Here is a 24,244-nt window from a genome sequence, read left to right on the forward strand (position 1 = left end):
GGGTCTTCAGCCCTGCACTCGTCGTGAGCCTAGGGCATGCTCCACGCTCCGGAGCCCGGCCTCGGCTGCGGGGAGCCGCACCACCCGCCGGCGGAGACATGGGGCGCGGCCCGCCGGCCGTCCTGGCCCTGTGGATGCTGTTCCTCAGCCTGGGTGAGTGGCCGCAGGGTCCAGCGGGCCCCGATGGGGACGAGAAATGGGTGCCAGCTCCACCCGGGTGGACCTAGGGACAGTGCTGGACCGCTCGCTTCCAGAGTGGGGCTGGGGACGGGGACTGCGCGAGGGGAAGGGGGACCCTCGCTGTTCTTTGCTTCTTCAGAAGCAGCTTTGGCGGCTGCACTGGGGGCTGCGGGAGGGCGTCCCCACTCCCCCTGTGACCTTGGCCAGGGACCTGTCCCTCTCTGGGTCGCGGTTTCCCAGTCTGCCCACCGATGAGGCTGAAATCGGCCGCTGCCTAGGTTCCAGACACCCCAGATGGTGCGCGCCCCTGACAGCTGCAGCCCAGTCCGAGCGCACGGGAGGTGGTAGCCGCGGGACCTCGTGGGTGCGCGGGGGTCGGGGAGGGAGCCTGCCCGCCTGTGGGGCCAGACAGCGCGACCAGCGGGTGCGGAGCTGCCCCTCGGCGCTCCCAGCTGTCCTCTGTGCTGGGTTCCCTCCCTAGCTCAGGCCAACTTCGCCCCCCACTTCTTCGACAACGGGGCGGGCAGCACCAACGGAAACATGGCCCTGTTCAGCCTCCCGGAGGACACGCCGGTGGGTGAGTAGCCCTGGCGCCTGCCCCGCCGTCTCCCAGAGGAGCGGCCCACGTTCCCCCGACACAGGGACCGAACCCGTGACTCCTCCGAACCTATCGAGAGGCCGAGCGCCAGGCGGCAGGCGCTCCCGGGCGCCCCGTTAGCGCTCTGAATCCCCCGGGGCTGTAGCGGGAAAGGTCTCCACGCAGTCGTGGAGACCCGAGCCCGGACAGTTCTAGAGATCCAGCCGCCGGCCCAGAGACGCGACCTGCCCCAAGAGGCAGGCGGAGGTCCCCAGATCCGGGGCTCCTGACCCTCTGTATTTATGACCTTGAACAAAGCACTTGCTCCCAGAGCCCCAGGGCGCTAGGCTTTAAAACGGCCCAAAACAATGAATTCACTGGAATCTGCAGAGACGGGGCAGGAGGAGGGAGATTCGCAATTTCCTCTCCTTCACTGGATGGGCAGAACCCTGAGAGTAAGGACAAGCGCGTGTAAAAGGAGCACCTGCTGAGAATTCTCTGAAGAGCTAGTCCAAGCTTGGGGAACAGTGCTCCACCTTAGTGATTCCTCCCTTTTCCCTCCTCCCCCATCTCCAGTCTTGGCTCCAGGCAGAGACCCTAGCGTTAAACCCAGCAGCCCTGAAGCCCTCTGTAGTCTGTAGTCTAGATTACAATCTGTAAAGCAGTGGCTACACCTGCTAACTGATAGTCGGGAAGAATAAAGAGGAAGAGAGGGCATCCGCCAGTGCTCAGCGTGCCCCCTCTGTCTTCTTCCAGGCTCTCATGTGTACACCCTGAATGGAACAGACCCCGAGGGAGACCCTGTCTCCTACCACATCAGCTTTAACCCCAGCACTAGAAGCGTCTTTTCAGTTGACCCCAAATTGGGAAACATCACCCTGATTGAAGAGCTGGACAGAGAGGTACGGGGACCTGGGAGGAGCGTTGCCTGCCAGGTGTGCAGACGGACCTCGGTGGGCTGGAAGGTTCCCTCAAGAGCATCCTTGGAGAGGTCTCATAAGTCACAGAAAATTCAGCCAGCAGATCAGGGCTGGTTTTAAGGGCAGGTCTGACTTGGGTAAAAGTACGTCCCTCTGTGTGCGCTGAGCCTGCGGGGGACAGGCTGTGTTTCTCTTGTGAGACCCCATGCCAGGCAGGTGAGCCAGCTGTCGGGACCCCAGCTGTGGGGTGCTGCCAGCAGACCCCCCAGCCCGGAGAAAGGAAACGGTGGGGACACAGCAAAGGAGGTGCGACGGCGCTGCCCCAGCCTATCAACCCAGGGCAGGACTGGGGACCTTGACACCCTTCCTCACTGAGGCCCCACCATGTCCTGGGGAGGGTTTGAGACACCACAGACCTGGATCTCTGAGGAACCGTAGGATACAGAGCAGTGCAGCAGAGATGAAAGGGAGAAAGAGGAACATTTTTTAAAGGATGAAAAAAGGAGGACCCCTTCCTGCGTCCTCCAGCACACCAGTTAGCAACTCTCCTCATTCTAGCAAGAGGGTGCAGATTCTGTTGGCACCCAAGCCCCCTGAGTTTATGAGAACTCTTGATGGGTTAAACCCCAAACCAGGTCTCAAGCATGACCGTGGCCAGAGGTAGTGGAGGAAGCTTTTGGCCACCCCGCCCTGCTCCAGGGCCCCTCTGATGTGCCCAGCTTCGGGGTCCTCAGAGCACCTCCGACTCCCGGATCCTCACTCTGCCCTTGTGCTTCACAGAGGGAAGATGAGATTGAAGCCATTATCAGCATTTCTGATGGGCTGAACCTGGTGAGTGCACACTGCAGCCAGCAACCCCCGCCCCCAGCCTCTCCCTGGGTCTGAGCACTATGCCCTCCCCCAGGGGCTGGGGGTGGGGGCTCCCAGCTGAAGTCCAACAAGATCTGCCCCAGTGAGCTCATAGGAGAGAGGGGACGGAAAGGAGAGACTGGGAAGAGACAGACCTGCCTGCTGCCCTTCTGCCGACGGAGCACCCCCACATTCCGCAAGTAGCGTCTCCTCAATCCTTCCCTCTCCTCCCACCTGGCTCCATCCTCATCGCACAGGCTGAATACCTGGGCATGCATCCCTCCTCCTTGCCTCTTCCTCCATAGCCTCCACTTTCACCAACCCCTTTTTAGTGCTTCTCAGATAATCCCAGGGGCTCCCCTCCCTCCAAGGCTCCAGACCCCAATCTGAAGCCACCACTGTGCAACACAATCCTGCCTGGCCACAGTCCCCCGGCTCAGAAGATGCTGCCAGCTGCTCCCCACTACCCTCGGGATGGAGTCCTAGTTTCAGACTGGCATTCGGAACACCCTCAGCCTCAACCACCTTCTCTCCCACATTCGCCCTACCTGCTGTCTAGCCCTAAATCTGCCTCCGTTCTGTTCTCTGAACTCACCAGGCCTTTCACTTTGCCTTTGGCCCGTGCTTCTTCCTGACATACCTTCCACCCCCTTTTCCCTCTCACCCACAAATGGCTTGCTTCCCAGGCCCCCCTGGTGTCCTCCACTAGGCTGGGTCACATGCCTCTTCTCTGAGCCTCTGGATGCAGCCGCCTAGACCGGTGCCTTTAGCTAGGTTGGGGGGCACAGTGCCCCCAGAGTCGTGCAGTGCAGGCCCTTGCCCTCAGTGGCCAGCATGTTGCTGTTGTCAGGCTGAATGATAACACGCTTGGACATGCTGATCTTTGCCCACCACTCCACCCTGCAAATTTCACACCGTCAGACAGAGCACAGTGCTTGGCATCAAGTAGTTGCTTAATAATAATATGCGCTTCATGAATGACGAAAGAGGGAAGGGAGAGGGAGGAAGAGAAGGAGGGAGGGGCAGAGACTGCACCTGGGCTGGTAGAGGACATTCTCCTTTATCAGAAGGTCTCACTCTCCCAGCTCCTGTCCCCTTTGCCTCTTTGCAGGTGGCAGAAAAAGTCATGATCCTAGTTACTGATGCCAATGACGAGGCGCCCAGGTTTATCCAGGAGCCCTATGTTGTCCAGGTTCCCGAGGTGAGCGAGGGGCCCCCGAGCAGTGTTGATGCCCTCCCACCCAGACCTGTGGCCTGTCCTCTGGACTGACCTGTGACCTGGCCAAGGGGAGCCGGGCACTGGAGGGAAGAGCCCCTCCATCACTCACTAACCTCACCCCTCCCCTCTGTGTCCTCCCCCTCACCTCCACTGCCATCCCCTCATACATTCATTATTATTCCAAAGGAACGTTTATGTACCATTTTCCATTAGAATTATAGTGTACTCTTATTGTGAAAGTGTGAAATATACAGAAAAGTAGAAATATAAAGAGTTTAAAAGCCACTCTTAATCCATCCAGCTTGAGACAACATTGTTAAATTTGGGGCTATTTCCTTCTCGTCAGTCCTGTGATTACAGGTTCTTGTTTTCCGTTTGTTTTACATACTTGTGACTGCTAAACATATGCTTTCTGCAGTCTCTTTCACTTAATGTATAACATAAGCGTGAAGTTGTAATCGTGAAGTTGGGGTACCTAACATTTTAATAGCTTTCCTTTAATAGCATATTCCAGCATTTACTAAACTGTTCCTTTATGTCTGGATATTAAAGGTGCTGTAAATTGTTGCCATCGTAAGAAACATCAAACTCTGAACTTAAAAGTTCCTTTTCTCTAATGGGAATGATTTGAAATTGCTAGGTCAAAGCATGGGTACATGTGAGGTGTTGTCAGATTGACTTTCCAGAATGGAACTTGTTTGCCTTTACCCTGGAATGCGGGAAAGGGTATGTCTCCTGGTTCCTGGTCCACACTGGGGATTTTGCAGCTTTAAATGTCTGCTAACTCAGTAGGAGAAAGCTATTCTTTTTGGCTCTAAGCTGCACATGTGTGAGCCCTGGTGATACTGAATATGCCCTTGTTTATGAACTATTTCCAGTCATTTCATATTTAAACGCTCCATCTGTTGGGAGCCCTAGAGTTTTCTTTGCTCTTTCCCTGAAGCTTTTTTCGGAAGGAGGATGTCTGTTTGTTCCCCTCTCCTGACCCCACGTGGACTCCAGAGTCTCCTCCACCAAGGCCCCTGCTCCTGTTCATGCTCCCTGGGTCAGTGACCGCCTTTCACCTGTTTTTAGGCCTCACTCCCCTGACCCCACCTTCCCATGCTCCCACACCCCAGCTCCCTGAGCTCCTGTCACTGCTCCTGAGACTGACCCTCTGTGGCTGTGGCCCCGCAGGACACACCTTCTGGGAGCAGTCTCGCCAGGGTCCATGCAGTGGACAGGGACACCGGCTCTGCAGGGAGCGTCACCTACTTCCTGAAGGTAAGGTGGGGTGCTCAGGAAACAGCCAGGGGCCTGGGCTGGTGGGGACACCTGGGTGGCCTCCACCGCCATCTGTCAGGTCCATGCCTCAAAGATTCCCAAAGATGATCAGAGATGGTGCGTCCGATTCCAGCGAGGTCTCAGTTCACTCAGACGTGGGACCAAGCGGGGACCGGAGACTGGCCTGAGCAGAGGCCGTCTTCCCCTGACTGGCACATCCTGGCTCCCGTTAAGTTGACCTGCCTTCCTTTCCCCAGATTTCAGGACCCTCACCTCACTACCAGCCAGTCCCTTCCCCAGGAGATGACCTGGGCATTTGGTACCCACACAGAGTAAAAGAAACTTGTCTGGGCCTAGAATTGTCAAGAGGAAAAAGGGAAGGGGAGGCAGCTCTCAGGAGGAGCAGAGCCGTGACACCCCCTCCCCGCCCTTGTCCATCCAACGCACTCTGTTAAAGGCAGAGACCCCACCCCATGTCGCCTGCCTCTCCGCCAGCTCCTCCAGAACCCACTGCCCTCCCGCCACAGCTGCTGTTTCCGCAGCTCCTCCTCTTCCCTCCACTTTTAATCTCTTGCTTTCACAATTTTCAAGGTAGTGTAGCTCGGTGGTTAGAAACCCTGGAAATCCTCCCTGTGCTCCACGGGTTCTGGAGAGATCCCACCACTTCCCCCGCACACGGGTTCAGCCATTATGTGACTTTCCCTGATCAGCTCCCTCACGCACCGAGTGGGAAAGATAAAAGCACACCCTCACGGGATTGTGAGGACTGTGTGTGCGCGCGCCAAGTCGCTTCACTGCAACCCCGTGGGCTGTAGCCCGCCAGGCTCCTCTGTCCATGGGATTTTCCAGACAAGAATCCTGGCGTGGGTTGCCATGCCCTCCTCCAGGGGGTCTTCCTGAACCAGGGACTGAACCTGGGTCTCCCACGTCTCCTGCACTGGCAGGCGGATTCTTTACCGCTAGTGCCTCCTGTGAAGCCCGTTGTGGGGATTAAACCCATGAGAAGCTCCAGCAACAGCTCTTGACCCACAGTGACCCCGTCTTCAGATCAGAGACCACCTCCTGCTCCCACTTGACCTTCCCCACCCCCACCCAGATGCTGCCTGGCTGACCCACAGTCACTTAATGGTGGGGCTGGAAGATCCTGAAGGTTCTCTCTGTCTCTACGGCTTTCAGTCCACACCTCCTCTAGGTTAGAGCATGCTGCTGAGGTTTCCACCTGGGAACTCTGGGCCAGAGTTTAGCCCCGAGCTGGGCCCGGTTGTTTTCCAGCTGAGGCCGAGAGAAAACCTGAGACCCTGCTGGAACATCTTGGTTGGACTGAGGGAGGGGGAGGGGAAGGCCTGAGCTCCAGGAAGGGGGACTCTGCCGACAGGAAAGCCTGAGTGCCCTGAAGTTGCACCTCAGCCCCTAGGTCCTAGTTCCTGTGACAAAGGATGGTGGAGACTCCCTTTCAGTAAGCAGAGCGGGTGCTCCTGGGGCCGGCCTGGGCCCCACCCCAAGGCCCAGCCTGCCCTCGCTCTTACAGAATCCGCACCCCTCCGAGTTCTCCGTGGACCGCCACAGCGGGGTGCTGCGCCTCCAGGCCGGGGCCACCCTGGACTTCGAGAAGGCCCGGGCCCACTTCCTCACTGTGGTTGCCAAGGTAACAGGAAGGGAGGACTGGGAGCATCCCGGCAGTCCTCAGCCTCCATCGGGGGAAGCTGCCCTTGGATGGGAGCAGTTAGGTTCTATGATGGAGGGGACAGATGGCACCACGGAGGCGGGAGTGGGGCTGCCGCTGCTCGGGATCTGGGTTGAGCGGACCCTGCCGGACAGACATATTCTTCGGGGACGCTGGTGTCTGTGAGCCGGAGAGGGCATATTCCCTCCCGGGAGAGGGCGTCCGCCCCTCAGGACTGACCGGCCAGCCTCCCCTCTGTAGGCCCAGGGGCCACGCCCTCACATCCCACACAGCCTGGCCTTTGGGCACCTCCGTTTCTCTGTCCAGGCTCGCCCATCCTGCCTCTGCCTCTCTGTGTGACCAGTTACCCACTCTGAGCCTCAATTTCCTCATCTGCCCACCCCAAAACTTGACTAAATTCCTCATATTTCTGAAGTGTGTGGTGTAGGGTTTGCAGCTCAGCAGGTGCTCAAATCAAGTGACTGCTCTTCCCCTCAAGGGCAGAAAACCCCAGCCTTCCTTCTAAGCCCCTGGTTTTCTTCTCCAGGAAAGTCCCTGCTGGTCATATAGGCCACAGGGCAGCCCCCTCAGTCTATGTTGGGAGGCCTGAGCCAGCCCTGCCTGCCAGTTACCCTGTGAGGGCTGGCTTGGCAGGTGCACACTTCTATGATGTACCCTCAGGCATGGGTCCACCTCATATTCTTTGAAGATTCTCAGGAGACTTTGTGGCTGGGCTCCTGGCTGGGAGGAGAGATTTTGGCTCTGACCCTCTCCTCCTCTGCTCCTCTTCAGAGATGACTTCCCTGGAGAGAAACCTAACTAACCCTTTTTCCAAAGGAACGCTTTTGAGCACCTGCTGCGCACTGGCTGAAGACCTTCATGCATTATCTCATTTAATTTTCCTGATACCTGTAAAAGGGGGAAAATTATCTCTAAGTGGCATAGATGCCCACAGAAACAGGGCAGGCCGCTGGCCTCGAGGCCAGTCAGTGGCAGGAGCCAGATTCCACGGGAGTCTGCTCAACTCTGGAGCCCAACCTCTCTTCCCTCTCTGATTCTTCTGCAGGATGGCGGGGGAAAGCTGCGAGGGGCGGACGTGGTGCTCTCAGCCACCACCAAGGTCACGGTCAACGTGGAGGACGTGCAGGACATGGCCCCTGTCTTCGTGGGCACACCCTACTATGGCTATGTGTACGAGGACACCCTTCCGGTGGGTAGCTGCACCCCTCAACCCATGCACCTCCAGATCCCTCCCGCCCTGTCCTTTGCACTGCCCAAGGGTTCCCCTGGTGGAGATGGCTAGGCTCAGCCCAGGCTCACTCACCTCACATGGAGGCCAGTTCTGGATTCACTGACTCAGGCCGCACACAGGCCGTTTTGCACTGGGAAGTGTAAGGGGGAAGAGGAAGCTGCTCGTGTGTGGAGCACCTCTTGGGTGCCAGGGCTGTGCCAGGCATGTCTTCACTCATCCACACTTACCCCAGCCTGGCTGCAAGTGTCAGCCCTGCAAAAGGGCTGTGAAGAGAGGCTGGGAGGAGAGCTGATGGTCTGGTTTAGAGGGGGCCTTTCCTGCACCTTATACAGGAGGTGAGGCGCCAAAGTTTTGCTTCCTTTCCTCCAAGCCAGTAGCCTGAGGCCCCTTGAGCCAGTAGTTCTCCCGCAGTTTGCTGCTGAATCACCCTTGTCAGACATCACATGCAGGCCCAGGTCAAAGGCTGTCTTCAGCCTCTGCCCCTTTTGGTCTCTCAATTTCCAGCCCTGGGCCTGGCATCCAAGGTCTGGCCTGCCCTCCACCCAGGAGCCAGCAACGTCCTTTACTCAGCCCAGCCCGTCTCCCCACCCCACTCTTTTGCCATCACCTGACATGTGCCCATGGGCACAATGCCCCTCGTCTTTCTCAACTCAGCCCAGGTGCCACTTTCCCCTCTATGGGGCACCCATGTGTTACTATGCCCCCCAACCAGACCATGAGCTCCCAGCCAGCAAGGGCCAGGCTGGAGTCAACTCTCACATAAGCTAAGCTAAGTCACTTCAGTCGTGTCCGACTCTGTGCTACCTCATAGACGGCAGCCCACCAGGCTCCCCCGTCCCTGGGATTCTCCAGGCAAAAACAAAGGAGCGGGTTGCCATTTCCTTCTCCAATGCATGAAAGTGAAAAGTGAAAGTGAATTTGCTCAGTTGTGTCCGACTCTTAGCAACCTCATGGACTGCAGCCTACCAGGCTCCTCCGCCCATGGGATTTTCCAGGCAAGAGTACTGGAGTAGCTGGCTGCAGTTCCAGAACTCTCCGTGGAATGGAATTGCATCCTCTAGTCTCACTTCCCCAGTTTCTGATTATTTCCAACACTTGCTGAGCACCACCCCTGTGCTGGGTCCAAGCTGAGAAACCACCTTTCCAAAAGTTGCAAGTTGAGTGGTGGAGATGGACATAGAGAGGGAAAGAGAAAGGCTGGGCTTCCCCCATGGGGGCCGTAGGGCAGAGCAGGGGGAGGCCCAGAATGTCCTGCTGAGGAGCTAAGGGGGAAAGAGGTGCTAGGAATGAGGGGAGAGGACAGTCAGGAAGCAGCCATGAGCATGGGTAGGCCTCTGGGGTGAAGGGTCTGCGTAGGGAGGTCAGGAGAGGGTGGCAGGCAGGGCTTGAACAGGGCTTGTCAGTTGAGACAGCTTCCCAAACCCTTCGAGCAGCCCCTGCAGCCACAGGACAAAATCCTAGTTCCTGGACTTTGCACTGGACCCCCTCTGCCTGGCCCCTCTCCCGGCTCTCCCTTCAGGCCCCTTTGAAGGCCAGAGACAGAAGAGGCAGCAGGTGTGAGGCTGGAGGGGGGGCAAGAGAGGTGAGGCCTGAGGGTGGTGTGTGGGGAGGGAGGCGTGTAAGACGTGTGAGGAGGAGGCCCAGGCGGGAGCCCTGAGTGTCCCTGGGCAGCTACGTGCCAACCCACGTGGCGGGCAAGCAGTGGGGAGCAGGCTGTCCCTCCAGCCCTGGGAGGCCAGAGGACTATGAGCTTACTGCCGAGCAAGGATGGGGCCTGGCAGAGGCCTGACTCTCGAGTGTGGTGGCCCCTCCCCTCTGTGATGGGAGCAGTATCTGGGGAAGGGAGAACCCCAGCACCCCCCCACGCCCGACATTGGCCTCAGTCAGCTGCTCCTGTTCCTCCCAGGGCTCAGAGGTCTTGACGGTGGTTGCCATGGATGGAGATCAGGGCAAACCCAACCGCGTTCTCTACAGTCTGGTGAATGGTGAGTCTGGGGCGCATTGCTGGGCTGTAGGTACACATCCCTGGACAAGCAGGGTGAGATCCCCAGTCTCTCTGGGTCCCAGTTTCCTCATCTATAGGCCAGAAGGACAAGGTGCATGGAGAGTAGAGGCTGGGTCCCTCCAGGAGGCAGCACGTCTCGTTGGGCATCTGCTCTTGGCCCTGCTTGTCGTTGTTTCCAGTAACAGGGAGCGGCGCGTTGGGTGGGGAGGGGCAGCGGCATTACTGAACGCAACACAGGCAGCGCCAGGCCATGTTCCCACACACTCATGGGTGTATGCTCATGTTAGGAAAGGGTGGCAAGCTTTCTGACACTCTAAGTTGCTATGGTTTTTTCTCATTCCTTTAAATGTTTTGGCTTAGAGCATATTATTGAATTAAGTGAATTAAATACAGTGATGATTCAGGGTGTCCCTACTACTCACCCTGTGTATGGATGAGAAAACTGAGGCTCAAAGAAGCTAAATCATCCCAAGTTCCCATTGGGCTTGAGTCTGCTGCCTCCTTCCACAATTGGGCAACAACTGAGCAGGAGGAGCCAGCTCAGGGAGGGCTCTTCAGCCCTCAGTAGCCGGCACCCTCCAGGGGCCACCACACCTGGTGCCTGGCCCCACACACGTGCACACGTCTCCATGCCCTCACTCAGATACCATCACTTCCTCTGACCCTGTCCCTGGGACATGCCTGCTGCACACTCCCCTTCCAGCAGCTCACACACGTGCACACATGCCCACCGTCACAGACAGGCTTCTCGCCCAGGCACGCAGACCCCTGACTGCCTTCCCTCCCCTCCACAGCTGCAAGCCTGCACACACCTACCAAGCACCCAGCCCACCCCGTCTCCCCGCCCATCTTCTTGCCTCTCCTTCTCCTCCTTCTCCTCCTCCAGTCTTTCTCTTCCTTCTTTCCATTATTTTCTCTCCTCCCTCCCCCTTTTCTTATCTCCCTCCCTTTGTACCTCTTTATTTCTCCTTTCTCTTTCCATCACACCTACCCACACATGCATGCATGAGAGAAGCAAAACACTAGGGAACCTGGGAGCCGGAAAGTAGTGACTTGAAGCCCCAGCTCTGCGCTCACCGTGTAGCCTAAGACAAGTTACTGAGCCCCTCTGAGCTCAGCTTCCTCACTGGCAAGACACAGAGATACGGGAGACTTGAATGAAATACCCTGTGAGGCCTGGCACAACTCCCCTGCGCCACCGTGTGGTCTTGTTCAGAACTGCAGGGCACATCTCTCTGTGACAGGAAGTGATGGAGCCTTTGAAATTAATGAGACATCTGGAGCCATCTCCGTGACGCAGAGCCCTTCCCAGCTCCGGAGAGAGGTGTATGAGCTGCATGTACAGGTACCTCCCTCCATCTTGGCCTTCTCCACCAGAGGTGATAAGACCCTGACCCCCACTCCTTACCCCTCAGGGCCCACGGTCAGGGGGAGGATCTAGACATTGTTTCAGGGAACACCTGCAAGAGGTGGCAGCTGGTGTGGGGAGCTGGGACAAGGCAGAGAAGGGAGGGTGGGAGCAGCAGTGCCTCGAACGTAGGTAGGACCCGGGAAGCAGAGAGGTGTGGAGAGCATTGGTTGGTTGGGGCAGGCGGAGGCATTGCAAGCAAGGGAAGCTTAGTGAGCCAATGAGGAGCAAGTGGGACCTGAGCCAGGAGTCCACATCAGCCTGTAATGGAGAAACAGTTGGACCCCAAGTTGGGGGACAGAGGAGCAAAGGCTCTCAATACAGGTATGGACTTTTCCTGCAATGGGGCCAGCTTTGTGTCCATGCAACCTGTGTGATTACGCAGGGACCGCAATTGGACGTGCCCCGCACTGGGCTTAATGCTTTGCTCTTGCTGTCTTGAAATTCTTAGCAATTTTCTAACAAGGGGCCAGCTCGTTTCGTTTTTCACTGAGCCTGCAAACTATATAGCTAGTCCTGCCCAAGAGCAGTGAAAAGCCGTGGAAAGGTTTTGAACAGGATCGGAGTCTTGTAAAAGCTCACTCTGACTGCTCACTAAACTAGAGGGATTCTCAGATTCAGAGAGCTTGGCAAACAAAGGTTTCCAGGGCCCACTACGGGGGATAGGAATGCAGTGTCTCTGGGGGAAACCCAGGACTCTGCATGTTTCGAGCTCCCAGGTGATTCTGGCACTAGTCCCGGCCTGGCATCTGAAAACCCTGGTCCCAACTCGGGTTTGAAGGGAATCAGATGAGGAGCAGGGCAGCAGACCCATCAGCCCAGGTGGTAGATGGCAAGGGCCCACGGGGGTGAGGGAAGGTGGGATGGGAAAAATGGACAGGCTGCGAACTATGAAGGAGGCAGACACCACAGAACGTGGCTGTGAGGGGTCAGGGAGAGGAGAGGGAGGGAAGAAGCCGGTGTAGATCCTCACCATCAGAAACCCAGGAGGGAGGCAAGTTGAATAGGACAGGCATGATGCGTTTTGGTGCCTCGGGGACATTCAAGTTGAAAATCCACGCCTAAGTGTACAGGTTTGAGCTTCAGACAACATCCACGTACAGGTAGCTGTGAAAGGCTAGGAGGGAATGAGACCACCCAGAGGAGGGCGGCGCGGAGAGAGGCGCCACTAGCTGGGAACACCACTGCTGGAGCACCCTGACCAAGAGGGAGGAAGGGGGAGGAGCAGGTGAAGGAGAGATGGGGTCAAGGCCAACCTGCAGTGTGGAGTCGCATTAGCCGAGGGGACGGAGCACGCTGGAGGGTGAGGGAGAGTGGCCGTGCCACGTGCAGTGTGGGGATCAGCGTGAAGCGTCTGACTTGGGGACAGGCCAACAGCTGAGAGGGAGGAGTGAAAAGGAGGCGGAGGAATAAGTTCTAGAAAAGAAGAGTGGGACTTCCCTGCTGGCCCAGCGGCGGGGACTCCACCCTTCCCATGCAGGGGTCATGGGTTCCATCCCTGGTCAGGGAAGTTCCGAATGCCTTGGGATGTGGCCAAAAATAAATAAATAAATAAATATTTTTTTAATTATTAAAAAGAAGAGTTATGAAGCAGCTGGTATATGACAGAGTGGAGTCTGGGAGGGTGATTAGAGGACGGTAAGTTGAAGGCCAGAGCCTGCTTATAGGAAGGGGGGAGGAAGCCCTTCTAGGCCTCATGTGCTATTTGCCACATGCCCATGAGGCACCTGTGGACACTCAGCCCTGGCTTGCAGGCTGTGCTAGTCAGCCACTGCTGCCTCACCACACCTGTCTTCCCTGCAGCCTCCCCCTGGCAAGTGGACACAAGGGCAGAATATGGCAGAGCTAGGGTTTGACCCTATGTCTGGCTACAAGAAGAGGGCGGTATGATGCGGTGGAGAGAGCGCTAACTAAGGGATCAGACGCATCTTCTAGTCCAGCTGTGTGACCCCCGGTGACCACCTGACCCCTCCCGCCTCATCGTAAAACAGGGCTAGTGATAGCACTGTGCGAGTTTCCCAGGACTGTTGTAATGTATGACCACAAATGTGTGTAATTTAAACACTGCAGTTTAAACACACATTTAAACACTGCAGTTGCTGTGGGCAGGAATCTAGGGTCAGCTTAGCTGGGTCCTCAGGTTCAAGGTCTCTCACATGGCTGCTGACAGATATTCAGCCAAGACCGGGTTCTCACCTGAAGGCCCAACAAGAGAGGATGAGCTTCTGGGCTCACATGGTTATCGGCGGGACTTACTTCCTCTCGGGCTGGTGGACTAAGAACCGCGGTTCCTCTCCAGCTGTTGACTGGCGATCACCATTAGTTCCTCGAAACATCAGAGAAGCTGTCAACAGAGCTGTCTGCTCTGCTAAAAGACAGAAGTTATGATCTAATCTAATCACAAAATGATATTTCATCACCTCCGCTATATTCTATCAGTTTGAAGCAGGTCCCTAGGCCAAGCCACACTCAAAAAGAGGAGATTACAGGGACTTCTCTGGTGGGCCAGTGGCTAAGATTCCATGCTCCCAGTGCAGGGGGCCCAGGGTTCAATCGCTGATCAGGGAACTAGATCCCACATGCCTTGACTAAGACCTGGTACAAATAAATTTTCTTTTTTTTAAGTAAAGAGGAGATTACATGAGGGCATAGATACCAAGAAGCAGGGATCATTGGGCCATGTTGGAGTCAGCCTGCCACACAGCCATCGCCACCTGTCCCCCACCCAGGTGACTGAGGTCAGCTCTGCAGGGACTCTAGCCGCCCAGGCCATGGTGCCGGTCACCATCCGGATCGTGGACCTCAACAACCATCCACCGACATTCTATGGGGAGAGTGGACCCCAGAACAGGTTTGAGCTGTCCATGTATGAGCACCCGCCCCAGGGGGAGATCCTTCGGGGCCTCAAGATCACCGTCAATGACTCAGACCAGGTTTGTGGTCCTGCCCTCCACCTGTCTTTCTGCAAACCGCTGGGGACCGAGTCCCAAAGCTGAGCCTGCCTGAACCTTTCCTGCTGATGTCACCGGGGCTGGAGGGTCACAAAAGGGATGAGGCAAGAGTGGATAACCAAGAGAGAGAGGAGGGAGCGTAGGTAATCAGAGACCAGCTGCATGGCCTAAAGATATTCACAATCAGTTAAAAAGAAAAGCCAGTCGGAAAAAAGCACCTCTGGAAGTTTTCCCGGCTTTCGGGGCCATTGCCCAGGGTTCAAGGCCTGGCTGGGCTATGAAGTCCTGCAAGCTGTGCATGAGGCCTTAAAAGGTGAAAGCACCTCTGGGTCTGACCCTCCAGACGCTGTGAACGTGTCCTGTCGCCTCCTGTGCCCGGCGCAGGGCTGGGCTTTCCGTGCTTGCTTCTTCCTCATAGTTCACTCAACTTGTCTGATTGTTGGTCACCTCTCCTAAGAATGCTTACCTCCCAGGGTCAAGGGCATGCAAAGTCCCCTTGCACAGCACGACCCTATAATGGTTTATTCTCATTCATCTTCCCTGTTTCTGCTCTCCAAACCGTTGCCCAGGGAGCCAATGCCAAATTCAACTTGCGGCTGGTGGGACCTGGGGGCATCTTCCGAGTGGTCCCGCAGACGGTCCTGAATGAAGCCCAAGTCACGATCATTGTGGAGAACTCAGCTGCCATTGACTTTGAAAAGTTTAAAGTGTTGACCTTCAAGGTAAGTGACGCTGTGCACTACCTTGAATGGGAGAGGGGTGTCACAGTAGTACCTAGGTTCATCCTTGAGGGGTCTCTCGTCACCCCCTAGTCCTCCTAGCCCTACTCTTTCCCGCTGCTCCTCCTTCGGACTTGGGGAGCAGTGGGGAGAGGAAAAGTATGATACAAGAGCTCCCCTCTACTCCACAGCCTCACTGAGCTCCAGTGTCTAACTACAACTCTCCCCAGGAATGCAAGGAGGAGGGTGGTCCAAAGAAAAACCACCCATGTAATGTGCCATGTGAACAGACTGAGAGAAAAAACCCTTTGATCATCAGGAGAGATGTTTTCTTGTTTGCACTCGACATGCCAATTGTTCTGTTAAAAACTTTAGCAAAGCATGAGAAAAGTTCCTTTGTATTTACAATTATTCAAAATGATAAACACATAAAGTTAATGTATATTTACATAAATATGTAAATAAATATGGAGGTTGACCCAAAAGTTCGTTTGGAATTTTCCATAAGATGTTGGATGTTGTGGAAAAATGCAAACAAACTTTTTGACCAACCCAATATTAATAAAAAGAAAAAGTACTTTGCTGCTATTAATTTAAATTGTTATAATTATTTATAATTATACATGCATGCATATTGATTGCATCATACTTAAAAGTGAAATTCTATACAACGTTAATCAACTATACTTCAATCAATCAACCAATGAAAGTGAAATTTTAAAAGCATTCTCTGAAGTCATGAACAAAACGTGGATACCTGCTCTTACCAGTTTTGTTTAACACTGTTCCTAGAATTAAACGTTATTCCTAAATAAGAAAGGAAATAAAAGGTACAGTCATTAGAAAGGAAGAGATAAAGTTATCCTTGTTTTTAGATGATGTGATTGCTTGCTTAGAAAAATCTAAAAGAAATGATCAAAACATAGTTAGATACTGCAAATTTGCTAACATGATGGATTACCAAGATAGGTCACAAATCTAATAATTTTCCTGCACTCCAAAACAATAGCAATGAGAATAATGGAATTAGAGATCACTTTTATAAGAACAACTAATAGATAAAATTCCTAAGAGTTACCATAACAAGATTCGAGCATACAAATATCAAAAAATGTACAAATTTAACAAAAAGATAAAAGAAGGCAAGAAATATAAAGACAAACCCTGTTCAAAAATGAAAATTCTCATCAGGTTAATAAAGAATCCAATGCCACTTCAATTAAGTCTTACCCAAAATTTCCTTAGGGGAGGATGTAGGGAACTTGACACAATTATACTGGCTTTTATCTGGAGAAACAAACCGATAAGAATAATCAGGGAATTTGGGGAAAAAAGAGTATGAGGCAAAAATTTGCTCTAACAGATATTAAATTATATTACGAAGCAAAATTGCTTTAAATTGAAAGCAAAAAAAATAATAATAATATACAAACTAATGGAGCAAAAGAAACTGGTTCCAATGCAAATGGCAACTATAAGGAACCAGGCATTGCCGTCAGTTGCTGGCGGTGGACGGGGTGGGGGGATGATGTTTGCCTTAGAGGTGCCCCCTGCAGGTGGCGGCAGGAATAGCTGGCTGGCAGCGGAGAAAATGGGAGGCAAGGCAGGTGGGTGCTGGGGTGATACCGAGACAGGATGGGACAGGCTCTCTGCAGAGCAACTGCCATCCAGACAAGTCTTCCTTTTCCTTCCCCAGCTCCTCGCCATTGAAGTGAGCACCCCAGAGAAGTTCAGCTCCACGGCGGATGTCGTGATCCAGCTCCTGGATACCAATGACAACGTCCCCAAGTTCACCTCCCACTACTACGTTGCCAGGATCCCCGAGAATGCCCCCGGGGGCTCCAACGTGTTGGCTGTTACAGTGGGTTGGGGGCTGCCCCAGGGACTGGGGGTGGGGTTGTGAGCCCCACTGAAGGGGGCCCTTGTGAAGTCAGACAAACCTGGGCTCCTGTTTGATTCGATAAACCCACATTCATTGGCTGTGTCCTTGGACAAGCTATGCGCCCTCTCTGAGCCTCGGTTTTTATTCTGTACAATGGGCATAACAGCACCTCACAGGATGATAGTGAGGGCATGTAATGAGAAGTAGAAGGCCTTCCAGATCTGGTTTCTCCAATGCTTTAGACCTGAGGCGAAACTAGGGCTCCAGAGCAGGCCTGCAGTTCTCCCCAGCTGGGCAACCCTCCCACCCCACCCAAATCCTTGTGTGGCCATTGAAAGCAAGAGCTGCCAACATCCCCTGACAAAGGGGCCAGGGCCACTGGGAGCTTTCTCTCTTCCAGGCCGTGGATCCAGACACAGGGCCCTGGGGTGAAGTCAAGTACTCCATTTATGGATCTGGGGCAGACCTGTGAGTAAATCCAGAAACCCAGGCAGGGCCTTGGGGAAGGGGTTTGGGAGGCTGAGGGGGGAGGAGGATCTGTGCTGAGGTCAGGAGGAGCCTGGCCCGAACGGCACCTGGGCTGGGGAGGTGAGCCTGGGAGCCGGGAATAAAGGGCAGCTGTAGAGAGCCCGAGGCAGAGGTGTGGGCATACACCTGAGGAGGTGAGTCTGAGAGAAGTGAGGTCATCACCACAACCTGGAGCTGGGGCTCATGGCCTCCGGGGCCAGGCAAGCAGTGCGGGCTAGGGAGAGGCAGGTCATGGGAGGAGCGGGAAGGGCTGTGACTTGGGTGAAGTTCCACATTGATAGTAAGTAGATGAGTGGGCCTGCCTCCCTGAGTCAGACTGGGAGGATGTGGAGAGGAACAAACGAGATGCTCCGAGAAGCTGCCCAGCGCATCGCCGCTTCTTCTTGGAGGCGGCTCCTTACTGCAGGCACGTGTGTGCACACGTGTGCGTGCTTCTGCACACCCTTGCTGCACTCTCTGTGCCCGGCAGCTTCCTGATCCACCCGTCCTCTGGGATCATCTACACCCAGCCCTGGGCCAGCCTGGACGCTGAGGGCACTGCCAGGTACAACTTCTACGTGAAGGCGGAGGACATGGAGGGCAGGTACAGCCTGGCTGAGGTGTTCATCACGCTGCTGGATGTCAATGACCACTACCCCCAGTTTGGAAAGAGTGTCCAGGAGAAGATAATGGTGCTGGGGAGCCCAGTGAAAATTGAGGTGAGCTTCAAAAGTAGCCGAGATGTCGTCACGGCTTGGTCACTGTGCACTTGGCCAACTCCAGGGCCCTCGGAGCCTGTCCTCTCCCTGCCCCGCCCCAGCGGGCTTAGGTAGCTTCCTCCTTAGTATCTCGGGCACACTGTGGGAGCCAGGCACCCATCCAGTACTGTCCGAGAGGATCTGTGGACCTGATGCTGGCAGCTTGTGTATGCTTCTGGCTAGAGCCCCATGGGGACCCTCCCTTCAAGTTTTGGTCCCACGGCATTTCCCCACGTGAGTATCCGACAGGCTAGAAGCCACGACTCAGCTCAGCAGGCGGCCCAGCGTCCAGCTGCTGTATCCGGGAGCTGCTAGCCAGATGGAGATGCTGCTGCCTGCCGGGCCCCTCCACCCTCTCACCATTGACTGAAGGCTGGCCTCGCCCCTCTGTGGGCACCAACCACATGACAATGCCAGGCTCTACGTGAGCCCCTGACTCTGGCCATTCTGGACCTGGTACTTCTGGAGTCACTGTGGCTAACTCCTCCCTGCTCCCCCCAGCAGCCACCAGCAACCCCCACACCAGCAGCCTGGCTGTTGCCCCGGAAATGCCCACTCCCTTCCTCTCTGTCCTTGCTCTGCCTACCCCTGGTATGTCACTGGCCAGGTGTGAGCCTGGCACCGGTGTCTAAATGTCCATCATTCTTAGATCAAAAAAAAAAAAAAAAAAAAGCTTTGTTCCTGAAGCTGCAAGTGGCGCTGTGGCTTAAGGATTTCTTTTCAAATATCTTGGACTCCTGAAATAGGCAATGATTTTTAAGGTACTTTATATACCCCTAGTGGTTCAGATAGTGAAGAATTTGCCTGCAATGAAGGAGATCCGGGTTTGATCCCTGGATTAAGAAGATCCCCTGGAGAAGGGAATGGCACCCCACTCCACTATTCCTGCCTGGAGAATTCTATGGACAGAGGAGCCTGGCAGGCTATAGTCCATGGGACCGCAAAGAATGGACGTGGGTCACAAAGAACTGGACGTGACTTAGAGACTAACACTTTCACTTTTCACTTTCACTGTATACCCCCATGCCCACCTCCACCCAGAATTAACCTCTGAGAAAGAAGACATTATTGCCACTTTACAGATTAAGAAATGGAGGCTCGGGCAGGTTGCATGTTTGCTTGGCCTGAGCTCACCCAGCTGCCTGCCTGCTTTCACAGCACTGCTCCTCCACTGCTCTGCCTTCCCAACACGGAGAAAGCATGAACCCCGAAACCCAACAGGCTTGACTCTGGACCCAGCTCCCCTCCTTCTCCCTCTCCATCGTTACGCAAGACACTCAGCCTCCAGGCTTTTTGTTTCTTAGCGGTACTGACTTGACTAGGCTTGTTCTGAGATTGACAGCGCATGTATATAGCCAAGCACAGACCTTGGCTCATTCAATTCTTCCAGTTCCATTCACTCAAAACAGGATTAGGACCATTTCCCATCAACCCAGCAAACTGCATATGACCTGTCGGTTCAGCCAGGGGACACAAATATGACGCTCAGAGCCCAGCTCCGCCTATCCCTCCCTGTGCACAGGCCACAGACCAGGACGCAGAAGAGCCCAACAACCTACTGGACTACTCCATCACCCACGCAGAGCCGGCCAACGTGTTCGACATCAACGCACACACGGGGGAAATCTGGCTCAAGAACTCCATCCGATCCCTGGATGCCCTGCACAACATCACGCCCAATGGGGACCGCACGTGGTCCCTAGAGGTGCAGGCCAAGGACCGGGGCTCCCCATCCTTCAGCACCACGGCCTTGCTCAAGATTGACATCGTAGACACTGAGGTGAGTACGAAGCCCACGTGGAGGGTTGGTCAGAGGCCAGCTCAGGCCTCCCTGCAACGTGGCCAGAGAGAAAGTGAAGTTGCTCAGTCGTGTCTGACTCTTTGCAACCCCATAGACTGTAGCCTACCAGGCTCCTCTGTCCATGGGATTTTCCAGGCAATAGTACTGGAGTGGATTGCCATTTCCTTCTCCAGGAGATCTTCCCAACCCAGGGCTTGAACCCAGGTCTCCCACGTTGTAGACAGATGCTTTACTGTCTGAGCCACCAGGGAAGTCTGTGGCGAGAAAGACCACCTTCCTCCAAAGACACCCACCCCGTGCTCACAGAGACTACCTGTGCCATCCAACGCACAGGCTTTGACATCAGGTCGAAATACCGGTTTCAACCTTTGTAGCAATGTGACTTTGCTAAGTCTTTCCCCTTCCTGTGAAACAGGACTCACGACACCTCCTTCACATGCGTGTTGAAAGGCAGAAGTAAAATCATGTGTGGTTCTCAGCTCAGTGTCTGGCAGGAAGTCATCCCTTAAGAGGTTCCTAATATACTTGGGCAGATATGAACCCCCCCACCCCCATCAAAGGAAAGCAGTCCCAGCTAATATAGGAGTCCTTCATCCAATCCAGTCTGCATTGTATTTTTTCTGAGTGTGTGTGTGTGTTTTTTTTTAACCTGGAGTAAAGCCCATAGTTCTCATCAGATTCTCTAGGGGACGACTGACTCCAGAAAGCTTAAAAACCATCTGGCCTAAGGGAGCTCAGGGCCCCTGCTCTGTCCTGTGGGCTCCAGGCAGGAGCGGCTGAAGGCACCTCTCTTCCAGATGCTGTCGCGAGGCCCCATGGCCGCCTTCCTGATGCAGACCAAGGAGAACCCCATGAAGGCCGTGGGCGTGCTGGCTGGCATTATGGCCATCATTGTGGCCTTAACCGTCCTCATCTCCACCGCCACCTTCTGGCGCAACAAGAAGTCCAACAAGGTCCAGCCGGTGCGGCGAGTTCTCCGCAAGCGGCCCAGCCCTGCACCCCGTAGCATCCGCATCGAGTGGCTTAAGTTCCGAAGGACCAAGGCCGCTGATAAGTTTGTGCTCAAAGAGGCTCCTCCCAATGAGAACAGCAACAATAACAGCCGTGGAAGCACACCACCCCCCCAAGCCCCCGCTCCCCCTCCACCACCCAGCACGGCACCCAGCATGGGCCAGGCCCCCTGGACCGTGCCTACTGTCTCTGGCTCACTTGGCCCTCAGCAACCCCCACAACCATCACCAAAACCCAGGGCCGTGGCAAAACGCAAGGCTGTGGGAAGCCCTGCCCAGTCAGCTCTAGTCTCTGAGCTCAGGCAAAAGTTCGAGAAGAAGAATCTACATAGCAAAGCTCACTTCTAGACTGTGTCCTGTGGCCCCTCTCTCCCCACTCCAATTGCTCTGATACCTGGGCCACGCTCTTCAACTTTGCTCCTTAGGGTCACCCCTGTTTTGTACAATGGTGTAACCCCCATAACCAGGGCTCTGGACAATGCCTTGGGCAAAGGATTTCTTCCTCTGACTATGACCGCAATTGGGAAACACTTCCCCATCACCCAGCCCCTTGGCACATGTGCAGCGCTCCCCGTGCAGCAGAGGCTGGGCAGCAACAAGGAGCCAGATTGATGTCTCCTTTCTCCAACTCCAGACTTCACAGTGTCGCTTGGGTCCTGCTGGGGCCCCAGCTTTCTTAGTTCAGGAGCAGAGCCCTGGCCACATGTGACAAGGTTGACTAGCACCTGGATCCTGAAGCCTCCAGCTAAGAGCAGGAGCAGAAAAAGGCTCAGGGGCTGACTAAGGCTGAGGGTCAGCGAACCTTGCAGGCTGTGGGAAACCAAATGCAGCCAGAGGGCGAGGATGTGCTGAGAACTCTTGTCGACTGTGGGCCTGCGCCTAAAACTCATTAGAAGGTGGAGGATGGGGTCTGGGCAGAGACTGTGAGCCCCTGCTATGCCCCCTCAGGACCAGGGACACAGAGGCATAAGATGGACTCTGTGGGAGAGAGCCCTCCCCCAGCCAGGGCTGCCCTGAGCCAAGCTCCAGAGACATCCTCAGGAGCAACAGGTACCCTCAGGAGCTGTCCCACTAGAAGTCCTTGAGGAGACAGAGCAGGGCTGAGATCTGGGGCGACTTCTGTTTTTATCCAGCTCTTCTGCTCACGTGCGATAACCTTGGGAAGGCTCATCCTCTTTCTCATCTGGAAAATGAAGAACGTGAATCAGCCTTATTCATTCACAGATCTGGGATGAGGATCAAAACAAGTAGTAGTGATGAGGGCTTTAACCAAGTGCAAAGCAGCACGAATAGGAAGTATTTTTCCCCTGGCCAGTTCTCCTGGGTGCAACTCTTCCACAAAGTATTAGGAGCCTCCCAGCTGTTCTGCCAAGCACCCACAGGGGGCGCTGTGCTAGGGGTAGGGTGCTGCCACTGATCCAAGATGGCTGGAGCTGGACCATGCCGTAGCTTCCCTTCCACCTCCCCCCAGCTACATCCCTCATGTAGCCCAGACCAGCCGTTGTCAGAAAGAACCAGAGCTGGGCCGCACAGCCAGCCAAAGCTCCATCTTGCCAAGATGACGAAAACGAGTTCCCAAGAGGGAGAGTGATTGCCAGAGGTCACAGACGTTTGGCGGCAGGAACCTGGTTTGAGGGCTCAGGGCTCCATAGCACGTCCCTCTAGTTGGACCGCACCTCCTCCGCTTGTGACCACCGCCCCCAACAGAGACGACGTGCAAGCTTCATTTAATGAAAGAAGTTCCATCTGACTTTAAGGACACTTGGCCAAGAAGAAATACAGATATGTGCCTAGAGAGAGAAACAGAACAGTTCCTTGCATTTCACTCCACTCACTCAGAACCCCTCTAGGATATGTGTGTGAATTTAACCACAGATGGTATGCATATGTGGTTTTCCTGATTTCTAAGTTGGTGTGTGGAGGTGTTACTCAGATGAGCTGGTGTGCAGGCTCCTTGCTGGGGTTTCTGCGGTCCGCAACCCAGGGTGTATTAACAGCTGGGCTCTAACAAACTAGGAGCCCAGTCTCAATAAGTGGGTATGGGTTTCAAGACTAGGTTGGATCATGTTTGCCCTTCACAGAGAATGCAGCATCCTTACAACTTGCATGTGGTCAACCTTTTTTGTAAATGATCAATAAAATCTGTTAACCAAAAGCCAACCTGACCTCCAGCTCCCTGCCTTTAAAAAAAAAAAAAATTCTGCCACTCCTGCAGCATGCAGGATCTTAGTTTCCCAGCCAGAGGTCACACCTGTGCCCCTGCATGAGAACAGAGAGTCTTAAACACTAGACAACCAGGGAGGTCCCTCTGGATCCCTGTCCAACATCAGTGTTAGCTGACTTGTAGAGGCCAATCTTCCTGATAGCCAAGATCAGAGCTGCCCCTTGGTTCTTTTACCGGGTCCATCCCCCAACCCCCAGACCTGACTGTAGGAGGCTGCAAAAGTTTTTCCAAATTGCCATGCATACATCTCCAACAGCAACGCATTTGTGGGGCTTGTCTACCTGAGTAGATCCTGGCCTGGATGGGCCTTTTCTCTCAAGCAGGACAAGCCCCAGCTGGGCTGCCTGGGGAGGAATAGGATCTGGAGCTAGCACTAATTATCCAAGCCCAGCTCAGAGAGGGCAGGTGTGGGCATGGAAGCCCACACATGGAATCAGTGTCATCTCTGGGACAGTGGCCCTGGGCTGGAAGCCCAGGAGAGCATCAGGGCCCAAGGGTGGAGGGTGGAGCTCCAAGACAAGCCCGGGAACTTGAACCAAGGCAGAGTCAATCTTGGAAACTAGGCATGTGAGCAACTCTTGTGCTGGAAAGTATGGGCAGAGAGCCTCATTGCCAGCCCAAGTCGTGCTGAGAAAGAGGAGGAAGATACGGTGGACCTGTAAGGGACCCGCAAATGTGGTGGCACTGGAGGAGACCCTAGACCAGTGGGAGTGAGTGTGGGCCAATGCCACTGCAGGGAATGGGGTGGGGGCCGGGGCAAGGGAGTGCCTGGCCAGCCACACTGGGCAAGCACAATGTTACACCTCAAGGTAAAGAGCTGGGAGGCAGAGTGAGAGATGGGGCAGGCTGTCCCACTCTTGGGTCTCCAAGGAGTCTGTAGAACAGTGTGTTTCTTTCCTGTGGTTGAGCTCAGACTTTCTAATTATATGAAATAACATTGTGCTTTACAGTCTGACAGCCCTGAGTCTGAATCCTGGTTTTGCCACCTAAGTGTGACTTGGGGCCAGACACCAAAGCCCCCAGGGACCTCATATTCCTCATCAGTACATAGTGCAA

The 24,244-nt window shown here is 54.7% G+C and overlaps 1 protein-coding gene across 2 annotated transcripts; it reads left to right on the plus strand.

Moving 5' to 3' along the window:
- CDHR1 (cadherin related family member 1) lies at positions 1-23,124 on the plus strand. Of its 2 annotated transcripts, none has more exons than XM_012105432.4 (17): positions 1-153; positions 662-757; positions 1,514-1,659; positions 2,458-2,508; positions 3,638-3,727; positions 4,922-5,008; positions 6,537-6,653; positions 7,738-7,881; positions 9,830-9,908; positions 11,173-11,273; positions 14,066-14,269; positions 14,857-15,009; positions 16,703-16,867; positions 17,289-17,356; positions 17,886-18,114; positions 19,676-19,933; positions 20,752-23,124. In XM_012105432.4, exons 1-17 carry the CDS (start codon positions 99-101, stop codon positions 21,310-21,312), a joined length of 2,604 nt encoding a protein of 867 aa, XP_011960822.2. In that variant the 5' UTR covers positions 1-98; the 3' UTR covers positions 21,313-23,124. The 2 variants fall into 2 exon arrangements, with proteins under 2 accessions (XP_011960822.2, XP_060262802.1); XM_060406819.1 differs by lacking the exon at positions 20,752-23,124 and adding an exon at positions 20,128-20,552.
- Positions 23,125-24,244: the final 1,120 nt, after the last annotated feature.

This window comes from Ovis aries, chromosome 25 (assembly GCF_016772045.2).
Source record: "Ovis aries strain OAR_USU_Benz2616 breed Rambouillet chromosome 25, ARS-UI_Ramb_v3.0, whole genome shotgun sequence".
In the NCBI taxonomy this organism is placed as follows: domain Eukaryota; kingdom Metazoa; phylum Chordata; class Mammalia; order Artiodactyla; family Bovidae; genus Ovis; species Ovis aries.